At 34.7% G+C, this 15,772-nt stretch overlaps 1 protein-coding gene across 1 annotated transcript; it reads right to left on the bottom strand.

Annotated features, from left to right (window-relative positions):
• Positions 1–1,979: 1,979 nt before the first annotated feature.
• LOC132059231 (pentatricopeptide repeat-containing protein At5g04780, mitochondrial) lies at positions 1,980–4,100 on the bottom strand. Its single transcript, XM_059451781.1, has one exon. The coding sequence runs from the start codon at positions 4,026–4,028 to the stop codon at positions 2,151–2,153; it is 1,878 nt and encodes a 625-aa protein (XP_059307764.1). The 5' UTR covers positions 4,029–4,100; the 3' UTR covers positions 1,980–2,150.
• Between the last annotated feature and the right edge of the window lie 11,672 nt (positions 4,101–15,772).

Genomic DNA, 15,772 nt, shown 5'->3' with positions numbered 1-15,772 from the left:
CCTGGTTCCATTATCACAAAGTATACACTCTTGTTTTTCCGCAAGGACCATAAGATTCATGACTCGGTGATTCATCTATTGATCATATTACAGGATAGCTTTCCTTTGGTGACAGTGATTTGCCACCACTGACCCTGTAAAACAGGTATATGAGCACCTTTGGAATCTAGTGGAGTTCTATTTAAAAAAAGGGTGAGGTGGTGGGTTGGGGGGGGGGGGGGTCATGACAAATGGACATACAACTAAACGTAAAAGTTCATGCAAGTAAAGGAAACGACTAGATTCTGCCTCTCCATCAAATCCTCAACATTGGAGAGGTTTTAAACTTAGAGATATTCTTTATACTTAAGTTATTGAATAGGTACTATATCAAATGAAAATATTTATAATCAAGTGGGATAGCCTTGTTTAGACAAAACTTATACAAAGTGGATTATGTTGGTTAGTCTTCTGTATTTCCTGATCAAGATGAAATTCCAAGACTCTAGCTTTCTTTACAAAAAAATTCAGCTATTATGATCTTTTTTGTCTCTCGTGACTACCATAATTCTTTCACGTTTAGTTTAGTAAAACAAGGGTTGTTTTAAATCCCATTTATATAGTAGGAACTAACAAAAGAGAAAGCTCTCCTAGTGTATCACCTTAGGAAATTGGCCTAGGTCCTAATGGCCATACACTCACAGGAAAATGGAATTCAAATATAATGGCATCATTTCTCTCTTCATAAGTTCATATATTTGCTTTCATTAAAAGTTAAATGCCAAAACAAACTACCCTGCGCCACACCAGGGTCATTATCCCAATTTTTTCCCTTCTTTTGGTTGTGTTTCATTCCTAATTTCTTTGAATATCTCTGTCATTTGCTGCTAAGAGGTATTACAAAAACTTCTACGCACAATGCAACAGGGAGGAATAGTCTCATTCCTTATTAAAAAAAAAAAAAAAAAAAAAAAAAAAAAAAAAAAAAAAATGTGTACCTATATGCAATCTCACTACATACAGTGTTCATGAGAAAGTTAGTAAAACAAGGGTTGTTTTTCCATTTATATAGTAGGAACTAAAAAAGAAAAAAAAAAAGGTCCTAATGGCCATACACTCACAGGAAAATGGAATTCAAAGAAGCATCATTTCTCTCTTCATAAGTTCATATATTTGGAATTTCTTATGAGATTCAACTTAATCTAACAAAAAAGGCCGCATCTTGAGAATGGAGAGTGTGTTTGATTTTACAAAATTGTGCACTAGAAACACACAGGTCAGTGGAGAACTTAAGTGTTGGTTTTGCTTGTCTAACCTCCTAGAACCTCAGAAGGTAGATCCTTCCACTTTACCAGGCCGTATAATGCAGACATTGGACCGATCATTTCTTTTCCTACGCACTAATACAACAAATGATAGCAATAACTGCAGCTACTTTTCCAAACATTAGCCATCTAAATAAGAAATATGTAAGTTTTTGATAAGTGATACTAATAATAAGAATTACCAAGTACTAAGTGCTGGTTCTTGAGTTCCCTTATAAGTAAAAAGAGGGGGAATCCTCTGTATACAAAAAAAAAAATAAAAAAAATCACTATTTAAATAAGCTAAGTTATTTGGAAAAGAAAGCAAAACTGGCGTCAGCCAACTAGCTAAATTTAGATCGGATAATCTAAGAATGAAAAGGATTCTCTGAAAGTAGAGAATAGTATCTTAAGAGAAAACAAAAGTCACTCACCTAACATAATTGTTGGCAAAAGGAATGACAGTCAGCAAGAGCATTCTGACCCCTCGCTGGATGTCATAAGAATTTAACTTCGTGGTGTTAGAAGATGTAGCTGGTGGCCTTTGCTCATCATCATTATGGGCAAGGCATTGCCCAGAGTCCAGCTTATTTACATAGTTTGTGATCACATCAAATGCTCAGAGGAAAAGTGGATTTTCACCAGCTTTTTGTTGTACAGCCATCATGTTGAGATAACAGGCATTAAACTCAGCTTCCTGTTGTACAGCCATCGTGTTGAGATAACAGGTAATAAACTTCTCCGTGATATAATGCCTCTGATTTTTTATATATGTTGAGGTCTAAACAAACCAGATTTGTAACTACTTTTTCCACCTTTCCGAACCAAAAAAAAAGAGGGATCTTAAAATCCAAGCAGTTACATTCTTTACCAAAATTCTCCACATGAACATGATCCATTAGTAAAATGATGAAAACGATTAACATCTCTTACAATTATTTCCCTCCCTGTTACGTTTGAAGCAAACTTCATAAAAGAATGACAGTCCCCACAGATCCTGAGGTTCTTCATAATTCTTATAGGAGCACTTGAAGGCAAACACATCAACCCATAAGTAAAAGCAAGCTTCTCACTATGATGCCTCAGAAGTTCATGTTTTCTGCTCACTTCCACATCGTGCAAGTCGTGTTCAGTTTCACCTTTGTAACCTAACTTCTCCATACCTACCAACAATTCATCCAATCTTGGATAAACCTCCATAATGCTTGGATGATATCTCTCCCCGACCATGAATGTGTGAACCTTGTCTTTAATCTGTATCCAACTCTTGCCTCTTTCTTTCTTCGCTTCACTGTCTTTAAGAAGCTTTCTTGTTGATGCAACATCACCCCACCTTCTCTTGGAAGCATATATGTTTGAAAGCAAGACGTGGTTCCCAGCATTATTAGGCTCGAGCTCAAACAGATGTTTAGCAGCAATTTCAGCCACCTCAACATTTCCATGGACCCTACAAGAGGCCAATACAGAACCCCACATGGAAGGAGTCGCAGCAAATGGCATATTTTCTATTAAATCCTTAGCTTCTTCAACCAGGCCTTTTCTACCAAGAATGTCAACCATACATGAATAATGATATACATTGGGAGATAAGTTGTGTTCTTTCTTCATCTTGTCGAAATACATCCGCCCCTTGTCAACAAGACCCATATGACCACAAGCAGATAGCACAGAGACATAAGTCAACTCACTTGGATAAAATCCCGCGAACTGCATTTTCTCAAACAACGTCATAGCCTCTAAAGACCGTGCATTTCTAGCCAAGCCAGAAATCATCGAATTCCATATCACATCATTCTTCACCTCAGCATTTGAAAAAACAATATAGGCATCGTCAATACTTCCACATCTTGCATATAAGTCCACAAGAGATGAAGCCACGTAAACATTGGCACCAAAACCAGTTTTCCACACTATACCATGCACTTCATTCCCTTCTAACAAATCCGCCATTGCAGCACAAGCCGATATAATAGAAGAAAGAGTAAACTGGTTATGCTCGATCCCTGATTTCTGTAATCTGTGAAAAAACATTATAGCCTCCTCATATAGCTCATTTTGGACATATCCCGCGACCATTGAACTCCAAGTAACATCATTCCTCTCAGGCATTGAATTAAAAACCCAAAAAGCATCCTTCATCAACCCACATTTAGCATAAACATCAAGCAAAGCAGTCGATACATAAACGTTCAATTCCAACGATACCTTAAGAGCAAAAGCATGCAATTGTTTGCTTTCTAAAACAGCAAACTTTGCAGCACAAGCACAAAGAACACCTGAAACAGTAAACCCATTAAACTGAGTCCCTTCTCTTTGCATTCGAACGAAAAGACGCAACGCTTCTTCTCCATCTCCGTTCTTGATATACGAACCCATAAGGGTGTTCCAAGAAACAAGACTTCTTTGAGGCATTTCATCAAACACCTTATGTGCTAAATCAACAAACCCGCATTTCGCGTACATGTTGATGAGCATGTTTGTCGTCAATGTATCAGTTGCAAATCCGGACTTTATCATCTGACCATGCGCAGATTTTCCATTCATTGGGGTCTTTTCTTTTGCACATTCTTGTACTATGTGGTGTAAATATGGTAAAATATTTGAATCTTTGTTTTCACAAATGATGTCTACTTCTTCCTCAGCTTTGTGAAGTGTAGCATTGGCCACTGAGAATAAATTTCTGTTGTGAGAATGAATATATAGACTGAAAATCTTGCATCTTTGTAAGGCTTTCATTTCATGCATTTTACTCACAGTTGCTCAAAACACCTTGGAGTTCCAAAGTGTTCAAATAAAATCAACAATATAGTAAATACCCACTTAGCCTATGTTTGGATGGTTGTTTCCCGTGGTTCATTAATGTACAGTATGGTGTTGTATTGTATTGTACTGTATTAATGAACATAATGTTTAGATAGATTGTATCATTTGTTGTGGTTTAATAATATTTTTATTGTTTGATTTGACTGTATGGTACTGTATAATAACTTATAAGTTCTTGAAATACCTTTAACTCTTAATTAGAAATTAATTTATATATATTAATTAAAGAATAAAATAGAAACTTTAAAAAATAAAGGTAGTGGGTGGTGGGTCGGGGTGAGTGGGTGGTAGGGTGGGGGTGAGTGGTTGTGGGGGTGGGGTTAGGTGGTGGTGATGAGGAGTGGGGTGGGGGTGGTGGAGGGGTAGGTGGTGTGAGGTGGGTGGTTGTGGGATAAGGGTGGGGTAGTGGGTGGTAGCGTGGGGGTGAGTGATTGTGGGTATTGGTGAGAAGTGGGTGGTGTAACAAAGTTAGGCGTGGGGGTGGGTGGTCGGGGGTGGGGTAGGGGTTTAATATTGTAATTTTAAATATGTTATATGGAGAAATGAAAGACCACGGAAAAATCACCAAATCCGTGATTATAAAAACGTTATATATGGGTTTGTCATAATTTTAAAAACAATGGAAACAAACGTGGGTTCATAGAAAACCATACATTAAACGGGAAACATCCTTTTCAAAACATATTAAAAAGGGTTTAAGAAAGTAAACTTTTGAAGTTCTAAATTAAAAAAAATTGTAACAAAACTTTAATATTGGTTTTAAATATGTTATATGGTCGAGAAAGCCTTTAAAAAGGGAAGTAAGAGAAAAAAATTGAAACGGACGGACTACTTATTGGTCGAGGCCTTTAATGGCCTTATGGGCGTGGATTTAAATTACCTTTTTGTTTGTAATTTTGAGATCATAATATTCCCTTTGTTTCCTAATAAATGATCTGTTTTTAGTTTGAACGCAACCCTTAAGAATAATTATTAACTTACCCTTAATCAATCGCCTTGAAAAAATAGATCTTTAATGGTTTCTTGATTATGTAAAACTCCATTCATTTTAATAAGGATAAAATTGGGGGGAAAATTAATGTATTCTTGATTTTTGGAACAAAATGAAATGGTAAAAACATCATTTTATTTGTGATTTGTGAGTAATTCAATAGGTAACAGGTTGAATACAAAATGAAGTCATATAAGTCTAGCATTATTTGTATGCCACTGTTCTGAAACGTATTTTTTCCTTTTTATGTTTGTAACTCTAAAATCGTGACGATCTGAAATGATTTGTGAGCAAGCCAACAGAATAGTTAGGTTGAATATACCATGAAATCGTACAAGTATGTCATGTCTTGTTTGATTTCGCTTGTTGGGTTCTTTTGGGTGGATCGCAATGGAGGATTTGCACAAAAAAAATACTTTTGCATTGCTATTTAAATATTGTCCTTAGTTTTGGCATTTGTGTAAAAATGACCTTCTTACGTTTAATAAAAAAGACTCATAGTAAAATACCCTTAAGTTGAGCAGCAGGAATGGCAATAGGGAGAAACCAAAATTGGAAAGCGGTGTCATGTAAGTTAAGATAGACTGATATAGCTTCATGTTAAATTCATCATTCTGTCATGTTGGATTACTCATAAACCATATTCAATCGTTATGATTTCAACCTTTTACTCATGGCACCTCGTCTAACTTATGCGATTTTTTATTTTATTTTAATGTCTCGTGATCTCTCTCTCATTTGTTTATTTAGTTTTCATTTATGATACCTCTCTATCATAAATTCAAAACAAAAAAATATAATTAGTCTCATAGCATGCAATTCATGACATACTGATATGACTTCATGATATATTCAACATATATGTCCTATTGAATTCCTCACGAGTCATATAAGATCACTATGATTTCAACCTCTCAATCATGTTGCCTTGTCTAAACTTATTCTATTTTTTTCTTTTTTGTACCTATCCTTTAGTTATTTCATTTTGCTCATGACACTTCTCTCCTTTATTTGTTTCATTTCACTCATGACACATCTCTCCTTTATTTTTTTCTATTTCACTCATAACACCTCTCTCCTTTATTTATTTCATTCATTCATGATGCCTCTCTTTTAAGATGTTAAAGCTACAAAAGGAAAAAATTACATTTAAGAATTGTGCCATGATAAATCGGTATAATTCATGCTATATTCAATCAAGTTGCCTTATTGGATTAGTCACATATAATATCAGATCATTACAAGTTCGTTGTTAGCTCGGACCGTAACTTGTTCCAGAAGCCTATTCCAACTTCTATAGTAAGAGCGCACATATATTGTTTGCCTTGGTCGAAAACTTTTATATACAAATTTTTGCAATATATATAGAAACAGGAACAAAAAAATGAATATCAATCTTTCAGGAGATACCTTGAGCAATTTCTTGGATCTCGAATACAGAATAAATAGGCCCATAAAAATGGAATCGCATGAAATTAGGGGCTTTTAATTAAAGGTAATAAAAAGGTTTAAAAATTGAGTTGGGGTAACTCTAGTTTTTTTAATTGAATAGGGGTGATAAACTTTGGATTAGTGATTAGGGAGTTTTGACTTGCCCCAAAGTTATATTTTTAACACTTTGATCCCAAGCTTTGTTTTTTACACTTTACCTTCAAGTTTTGTTTTTAACACTTTGACCCAACTCATATAAATCATAAAATACCCGCTGCCCCCCATGCCCCCTGCCCCCACTCCCTCCCTGCCCCCAGCCCCACACCCCTCCCCCTTCCCTTGCCCCCCACCCCCTCGCCCCACAAAAAAAATACTTTTTTAAAAAATATTTTGAAAAGTTCTTTTTTTGTTTTTTTTGTACCACCCACTCCCCCGCCCACCACCCCCCACCCTCCAAAAAAAAATTAATTTTATTTTAAAAAAAAGTTTTGAAAAGTTTTTGTTTTTGGTTTTTTGCACCATCCCAATCCATCCGCCCCTCCCCCCGCCCTTGCCCCCCCACCCCCACCCCCCACCAAAAAAAATATTTTTTAAAAAAAAGATTTTTAAAAGTTTTTTTTTTGTTTGTTTTTTGTACCACCCAACCTCCCCCCCCCCCCCCCTCGGCCCGCCACCACCCACCCTCCAAAAAAAATTAATTTTATTTTTAAAAAAAAAGTTTTGAAAGGTTTTTTGTTTTTGTTTTTGATTTTTTGCACCACCCCTCCCCCTGACCTTGCCCCCCACCCCCACCCCCACCCCCCATGAAAAAAAAATGTTTTTTTAAAAAAGAGTTTGAAAAGTTTTTTTTGTTTGTTTTTTGTACCCACCCCCCCCCCCCATCCACCCTCCCCCGCCCTTCCCCCCCCCCACCCCCCAAACCCCTAAAAAAATGTTTTTTAAAAAAGAGTTTGAAAAGTATTTTTTTTGTTTGTTTTTTGTACCACCCACCCCTCCCCGCCCGCCCTACCACTCCCACCCTCCCAAAAAAATTAATTTTATTTTAAAAAAAAGTTTTGAAAAGTTTTTGATTTTGATTTTTTGCACCACCCCCACCCCATCCACCCTCCCCCCGCCCTTTCCCCCACCCCCAAACCCCACAAAAAAAAATTATTTTTTAAAAAAGATTTTGAAAAGTTTTTTTGTTTTTTTTTTTTTTTGCACCACCCCCTACCATCCAAAAAAAAATTAATTTTATTTTAAAAAAAAGTTTTGAAAAGTTTTTGTTTTTAATTTTTTGCACCACCCCCACCCCATCCACCAAACCCACCCCCCCCCCCCCCCCCGCAAAAAAAAAAAATCTTGAAAAGTAATGTTTTCCTTTAGCTTCTTACTCCACTCACCCACCCAAAAAAAATAATTTTGTTTTAACAAAAGTTTTGAAAAGTTTTTATTTTTTGTTTTTGTTTTTTGCATCACCCACCCCCCCAAAAAAATTCTTGAAAAGAAGTTTTGAATTAGAGAGAGAGAGATACCTCCTCCATATGTTGATTCTAGCAAACCCGAAAGAATGCGGACAAAGAGGAGGCGTGGAATCGGGGAATTATTGCGAACAAGGAAAAATAAATGCTCCTTATGTAAAACAGCTGGCACAAAAATAGTTATTTTTTGGAACTTTATGACATTTTAATATTGTTCTTTTTTAGAATAATAATTTATGTCTTTGGTGTTTGTGAACTTGGTTTATATGATATGTTGATCGTGTTCAAATCACAAATGCGTGTATTCTTGTTAATAAATTGCTGAACAGTTTCCAACAAGTAATGAATCTGTTGTAACAGCTCTGTAACTTATTGGGTTTTATCCAACAAGTAACAAGAATTGCTGTAGCAACTAGTATCTTGTTGGAACGGGTATCTCACTTGTTGTGAGATACTACGGTTGTTGCAACGAGATACTACACTTGCCGACGGATATTACGGTTGTTGAAACAGATACTACTTGATTCACTCATATTTAGTGATCAACAAAGGGAATCAATGATATTTAGTGATAAACAAAGGAAATCAACGATATATAGTGATCAATGTATAATACTTAATCAATTTGATATATTTTGAGTCAGGAAAGATGATTTACTAAGTCAGTATGCACTAAATCGAGTGGTCATTAGAGTGAATTGATGTGAACTACTTGATTCACCCATATTTAGTGATAAACAAAGGAAATCAACGATATTTAATGATCAATGTATATACTTAATCAATTTGATGCATTTTGAATCAGGAAAGATGATTACTAAGTCAGTATGCACTAAATCGAGTGATCATTAGAGTGAATTGATGTGAACTACTTGATTCATCCATATTTAGTGATAAACAAAGGAAATCAACGATATTTAGTGATCAATGTATAATACTTAATCAATTTGATGTATTTTGAGTCAAGAGAGATGATCTACTAAGTCAGTATGCACTAAATCGAGTGATCATTAGAGTGATTTGATGCAAACTACTTGATTCACCCATATTTAGTGTTAAACAAAGAAAATAAATGGTATTTAGCGATGAATATATATGTCTACTAACATCCTTAATGGATTAGATAGTAATTTCATAGATTAGATGGGCAATTCTAAGTGTAGTCTTCCTAAATCAAGTGATCATTAGAATGATTTGATGTGAAGTACTTAATTCGACCATATTTAGTGATAAAAAAATGAATTCAATGTTATTCAGTATAAACAAAGGAGTTCAATGTGATCAATATCGTGAATATGTTGCAACAATAGAGGAGTTGTTGCAACACATGAGATACCTGCGACAACATATGAGTAAGTTGTTGCAACATATGAGATATCTGCTGCAACATGTGAGTAAGTTGTTGCAACAACTACGCAACTTGCTTAAACATCTGATCCATCTGTTGAAACAGATTAGTAACTTGTTGCAACTTTTTCAACAAATGTATGATCTGTTGCAACGATTAACTCATCTGTTGTGACATATTTTTTAGTTTTTGCAATAATTTAAGCAATTTTTTGATTTTTTCCAACAAGGTGAGTAATTTGTTGCAACAACTAAGCAACTTGTTTAAAAAGATTAGTAACTTGTTGAAACAGATTAGTAACTTGTTGAAATAAATTAGTAACTTGTTGCAACTTCTTCAACAAATGTGTGCATCTATTGCAACAATTAGTAAGCAAAATAAATAAGTTCATAAACAGAAATTATTCAGTAGACACCTTAGCTCCAAATACCACAATTTAAGTAATATTTTGTTCAGCAACTGCCTTCTGGGGTGTAGCAGATTTCCTTGATCTACTCCATCTCCTTCGTTTCCATTATTAGTTTTTTCATCTTCTAGTTCTTCTTCACTTTCTTCATTTGTATCTACTGCTTATTGGCTCTGTTCTTCATCTCTTTGTGAGGATTGATTGTTAATTTGGCTGTCAATTTGACTATATCTTTCCTCAACATTTGCTGATTCATAAATAGGTTGTCTACTTGTTGCAACAAGTGTAGAACTTGTTGCACTACACTTGTTGCAACAACTACAAATCTGTTGGATATCTTCTACAAACAGAACCAAATAACCGAAGCTATGTCCAACAAATTTGTAGTTGTTACAACAGATTGTCTATTTATTGCAACAAGTGTAGAACTTGTTGCAACAACTACAAATCTGTAGGATATCTTCTACAAATAGAACCAAATAACTGAAGTTATGTCCAGCAGATTTGTAGTTATTGCAACAGATTGTCTACTTGTAACAACAAGTGTAGAGCTTGTTGCAACAACTACAAATTTGTTGGATATCTTCTACAAACAGAAGCAAATAACTGAAGCTATGTCCAACAGATTAGTGAGTCGTTGCAACAGATTGTCTACTTGTTGCAAAAAGTGTAGAACTTGTTGCAACAACTACAAATCTATTAGTTATCTTCTACAAACAGAACCAGATAAATATCAGGACAAGAACAAAAAACTATATGTTGGATATATTTTCCTAAACCCTGAACCATACCAGGACAACAACAGAAAAATCATCTATTTCACTACAAACACACAACAACAACCTGAATTTTATCCAAACTTTTCCTAAACCCAAAAAAAAAAAAAAAAAATCAAAACTGCCTTTCAAGATTTTTTTTTTTTTTGGAGTGGGTGTTGTGTGCAAAAAACCAAAAATAAAAACTTTTCAAAACCTTTTTTTTTAAAACAAATTTTTTTTTGGGGTGGGTGGCGGAAGTAAGAAACCCAAAAAAAAAAAAAATTAAAAAAATTCAAAAACTTCTTTTAAAAAAAAAATTATTTTTTTGGGTTGGGGGGGGGGGGGGGGGGGGTGGTGCAAAAAAAAAAAACAAAAACTTTGCAAAACTTCTTTTTTTTAAAACAATTTTTTTTTGGGGAGGGTGATGGGTCCAAAAAAAATAAAAAGAAAAACTTTTCTAACTTTTTTTTTTTTTAAAATATTTTTTTTGGAGGGGGGGTGGGGGGAGGGGGTGAGGGGTGGGAGGAGGCGGAGTGGGGTTGTTAAAAAAAAAAGCAATTGGGGCGTGGGGAGGGTTGGGAGGATTAGGAGGGGGGGTGAAAAAACAAATAAAGAAAATTTAAAACTTTTTTAAAAAATAAATTTGGGGTTGGGTGGGGGGGGGGGGGTGGGGGGAGGAGAAGGGGGGCTAGTGGGTTTTTTGGGATTAAGTTGGGGTCATTTTATATTTTGTAAAGATTATAAGTTTTAAAAATTATAATTTAGTCCAACTTAAGTTAATCACATTTTTAAGACAATTTGACCTTGGCTGGTCAAACTTGTCACCATTTCTAATTAGGAGACTTTTTTTGTCACCATAAGTTTATTCTTCCATGAAACTAGGTTAGAAGTCAATGAAAGTCCTTATGGGAGTCAACTTATTAATGGGCCATGAAATAAGTCCTACTAAGAGAAATATATGCAGGCTTTTGCCCATCAACATTAACATTTTTCATGGTCTTTTTGGATTTGTATATCATAATTAGGGAAATTTGCACGATTGGCCTTATTCAGGGGTGGTCTTTAATTTTTGTGCTTCCCCTAAAATACCCTGAGGTTCTGGGTTCCAACCCCGGTTCAGTCAAAAAAATAATAATTGTAAGGCAGAATTTTGTAGCAAAATTAAGCCTATTCGGACAAAAGTTACGCCTTAAGGCCTAACTTTTGTAGCATTCCAGCAGAATAATAAAAAAAAAATCTACCTTGCAAAATTTCGCAAGGCAAACCTGTTTTAAGCCAGAAGTTTAGCGAAGCCTTGCCTTGCGATTTTTTTTTTTTTTTTTTACTAAGCGAGGGTTCGAACACAGAACCTTCGGATATTTTCGGCCACCCGACGGGAAAAAATTAAAGATCAGCAATTTGAGGGACAAAAATTAAAGACCAGTGCCTTCGAAGGACAATCCGTGTGTCATGATTAACCACTATAACTTATCCATTTGCATTGGGACTGGGCCTATTTTCAATGAAGCTTGAATCGACAAGTGGCCCGATAACGGCCCGAATAGATTGCTTAAATAATTGCAGGTCATTTGCAATTTTATCCTACTCTGTGGTGGTCTTTAAATTTTATGCATCATAATAAACAACTTTTCGCGAAGATATAAGTTTATATTTTCACATCATAATATCCCACAAGTTATGCCCAGTGCCCTTAAAGAACTTTTCCGCTAGGCATAAGTTCGATTTGAATGGCAAAAATTAAAGACCAATTCATTTGAAGGCAAACTGTGCAATTAAATGAATAACTTTTGATGTCTATACTTTACTTAGATAAGTATTGGGTCAAGGATATAAGTAATCATCCGGTGAAAATATTGACAACTAGATGACCACAAAAAATCAATAGGCATATTGTAGCCTAAATGTTATATTATACACTATATATACAATACATATGCATTGTTATACACTTCATATATACACTTTTCATACAATATATACACATATTATATAGATTGTTTTGTATTATTTGTGTATAATAAATGTATAATCAACATATACTCAGTGTATAATGTATACACACTAATTATACAGTTGTTATACACTTTTGACACAATGTATTAATGACGACAAACTTGACCGGAAAAAATATATTCTTCGGTGGTGACTTTCAGATCCGTTTAATTTTTCAGTTAGAGCTTAAAGTATTTCCGGTGAGGTTCGCGACAGTGTGATGATATGCGAGACGGGGGAGATAAAGAAAAGAAGATATGACTAGAAATTTCGATCTATTGCGTTTTTAAACCGGCGGTCAGCGAGCTTTAAAGCTCCGCCACCAGATCTGTCTCCCTTGCAGCTCTCTTGGTCGGAAAATGTTCAGCTCCGGCTGTCCCTTTGCTCTACCTATTTTAAAATATCAAATCTGCTTTTGTCTTGGTTTACTTCGACTGATAGTCAGCTCCTGGGCGACAATCAGAGTGAAAGAAGAGAGAAGGGGAGACCAAAATAGAGATGGAGGCGGTGCTGGTGGCTCATTAGCGCTGGCGGAGAGCGAAGGAGACTTAGGAGAAAAGGGACAGGAGACATGAGACGGTTTTTTTAAAAAAAATGATCGGTGAAATAACAGATAGGAGAAAGTGTGGGGTGAATTCTATGTTTGACTATAACTTGTTTTTATTTTGGCCTAAAGTGTATTTCAGGACATATAGAGCAAAATTTCGCCATTTAATTTGCTGGAAGCGATATCATGTCTTTTTCCCAAAGATATTTATGTTTCTAAGTTTAAATTCTATTGTTGGGGCAAGATCTTAAGTGATAAATTTTCTCTAACGTTAAAGAAAGTTAGGGAATTTTGGAGATGGACGAAAAGTGCATCAATATAGCTAACATAGAGGACTATTAGTTCACGCGAAAAGAGTAGGGATGACTTTGAGACTATACCTAAAAATAAGAGACAGTATTAGGGCTTTTCTCAACTTTTTTATGTGAAGTTGAAACAAGTACCTTTTTGTTGCACGATCGTCATATTATTTTGTCACTTTTAATATAAAATATTGAGAAAAATAGGGATTATATTTTTCTTTTTTTCCACTCAGTATCCGTTATATGTTTTAGCCTTTTAGGACATTATATTCAATGCTAATGGATGGTCTTGAAGTTTTGACCCCTACTTGCCTCATGGACAACCTTTAAGGTCAAAAGTGATGCTCATTGGGGCATAGCTTCTTAAACTTGAAGTTTTGTCCATAGGGCATGAGGAGTCAAAATTCATGACCACCCACTTTGAAAACCATTCTCTCAAAGCAATCTATCTGTTTTGGAATCTTGACTAATTCGGATTAGGTTCTTCGAGTAAGGCTTACTAAAGTTGAAATAGATTCTTACCAAGATTTTTTTTTTCTTTTAAGAATTCAAATACAATTTTTTTAACTAAAGCCGGTGAGGTCGGAGGCGGATCTATGTAGGACCGTGAGATTGCCACACCACCAGGACTCCTCGGTGGAAACTCTGTATATATATGTATAAGAAATCTTATACATATTACTTGTGCCACGCAGAGAATAAAGAGATTCTGTGGTGCCAGTGGCTAATCGCCAAGTTAACCACCCTTGGGACCCAAGTTCGATCCCCTACAATTTTTAAAAAAATTAGTATACACAGATTCTATTACAGCCCCAGCTTCTCTTCCATTTTATTTCTTATATTTAGTTTTACAATTTGTTTTATTTTTATTAAATGATTTAACAAAATACAAAAGAAAAGGATAGCCTTGGGCTGATTTAGAAAAGAAACATTCTTTATGTTAGAGGAGGAGTAATTATGCTTTTAAACATGAGTTAGTTCTATATAATATTTGGAATAATATTTTCCTATGTAAATCGAAAAGACAAACAACTTGAACTTCAAGTTATAGTTGATCCAACTGATCAAATGTTTTATTCTATTTGGACCATATAAATTGCAATACGTCTACTTTCACTGTAGAATGGCATCCGAAACCTCTAAATTCTGGATCCGTCTCTGGATGAGGTCATATCTACCCCACCAACTATTATCGATAATAGAAAAATATCAATACCACATAGTACGAATTTGTCTTATCAATACTCCTTCCATAATCCCACAAATGCACTTAATGGTGACACATGGTGTACTTTGTTTTGCTTCATTTTTATCCAAATATCACCATATGAGGTGCTACATTCAACATCGATCACAAGTGTTGCTTTCACAAACAAAGACTCTTGCATAATATCATGGAAATCTTGATAAGCGAGATTTGCTATTACCACATATGACAGCTTTCTCTTTGACAATGATGGTGGTCATGTTAACTTGCGTACCGCAACTATATATTTCCCTTGAATATCTGTTATCTTCTATTAATATACATATCAAGTTATTTACGCAGCAAAATGATTAAATTGATGACAGAGATACCTAACGTTGTTTTATCTTAGTTGGGATTTGAATCTTGATGTCTATATATCTTTCACCCATTTTATTGCCGCCTAGATCAACGGTGTAGCCTCATATATATTATGAAGGGTGATTAATTAATTATCAATACGTAACATCGTCGTCTCCAAGCCCAAAATTATTTTACCCTCAAATAATTTTTTACTCACTAAAATAATCAAAAAATTTTTTTTTTTAAAGAAAAATATGAATTATTTCTATATTTTTTTTTGTGTATATAGAAAATTACGAGATAATTGAATAGATCTTATATAAAAGTAAAAAATGAACTATTTTTAATTTTGGCCTCTTTTTATATATTATGAAGGGTGATTAATTAGTTGAATCTTTCTTTATCAAAAAATTATATTGTGTATATAGAAAATTAGACTATATATAAGGTAAAAATTACTTTATATATATACAACGAAATCTCTGACTTCGCCACTAGCTAAACCATACCCTAGGTACAACTCCAACATATGAAAGTTACATTTCAACAAGTAGTTCAAACTAAAAAGGAACCAATTAGCCATCTTTCTCTTGTGTAAAGTTGTTTTCTCTGAAAAAACCACCATGATTCTAGTCTCACTAGCAACCAATTGACTTTGAAGAATTAATAAGGAGAAAAAGAAAAATCCCATTAACACAAAAGAGCTATGGGGCCTAAAAAAAGTTATGAGACAATTGTAGATAAAATTGGACCCTCCATTGTCTATATTATCATCCAATACTTATCGCAAATAGTTCTAATAACAATCACAAAAATCATTACCCACATGCACATATATACAGATGCAAGTATGCAACAAGTATCATTATAACATATCTTTGA

This window comes from Lycium ferocissimum, chromosome 6, assembly GCF_029784015.1.
Source record: "Lycium ferocissimum isolate CSIRO_LF1 chromosome 6, AGI_CSIRO_Lferr_CH_V1, whole genome shotgun sequence".
Lineage (NCBI taxonomy): Eukaryota > Viridiplantae > Streptophyta > Magnoliopsida > Solanales > Solanaceae > Lycium > Lycium ferocissimum.
The sequence above is the reverse complement of the archived record's forward strand: the minus strand, read 5'-3'. Positions and strand labels throughout refer to the sequence as shown.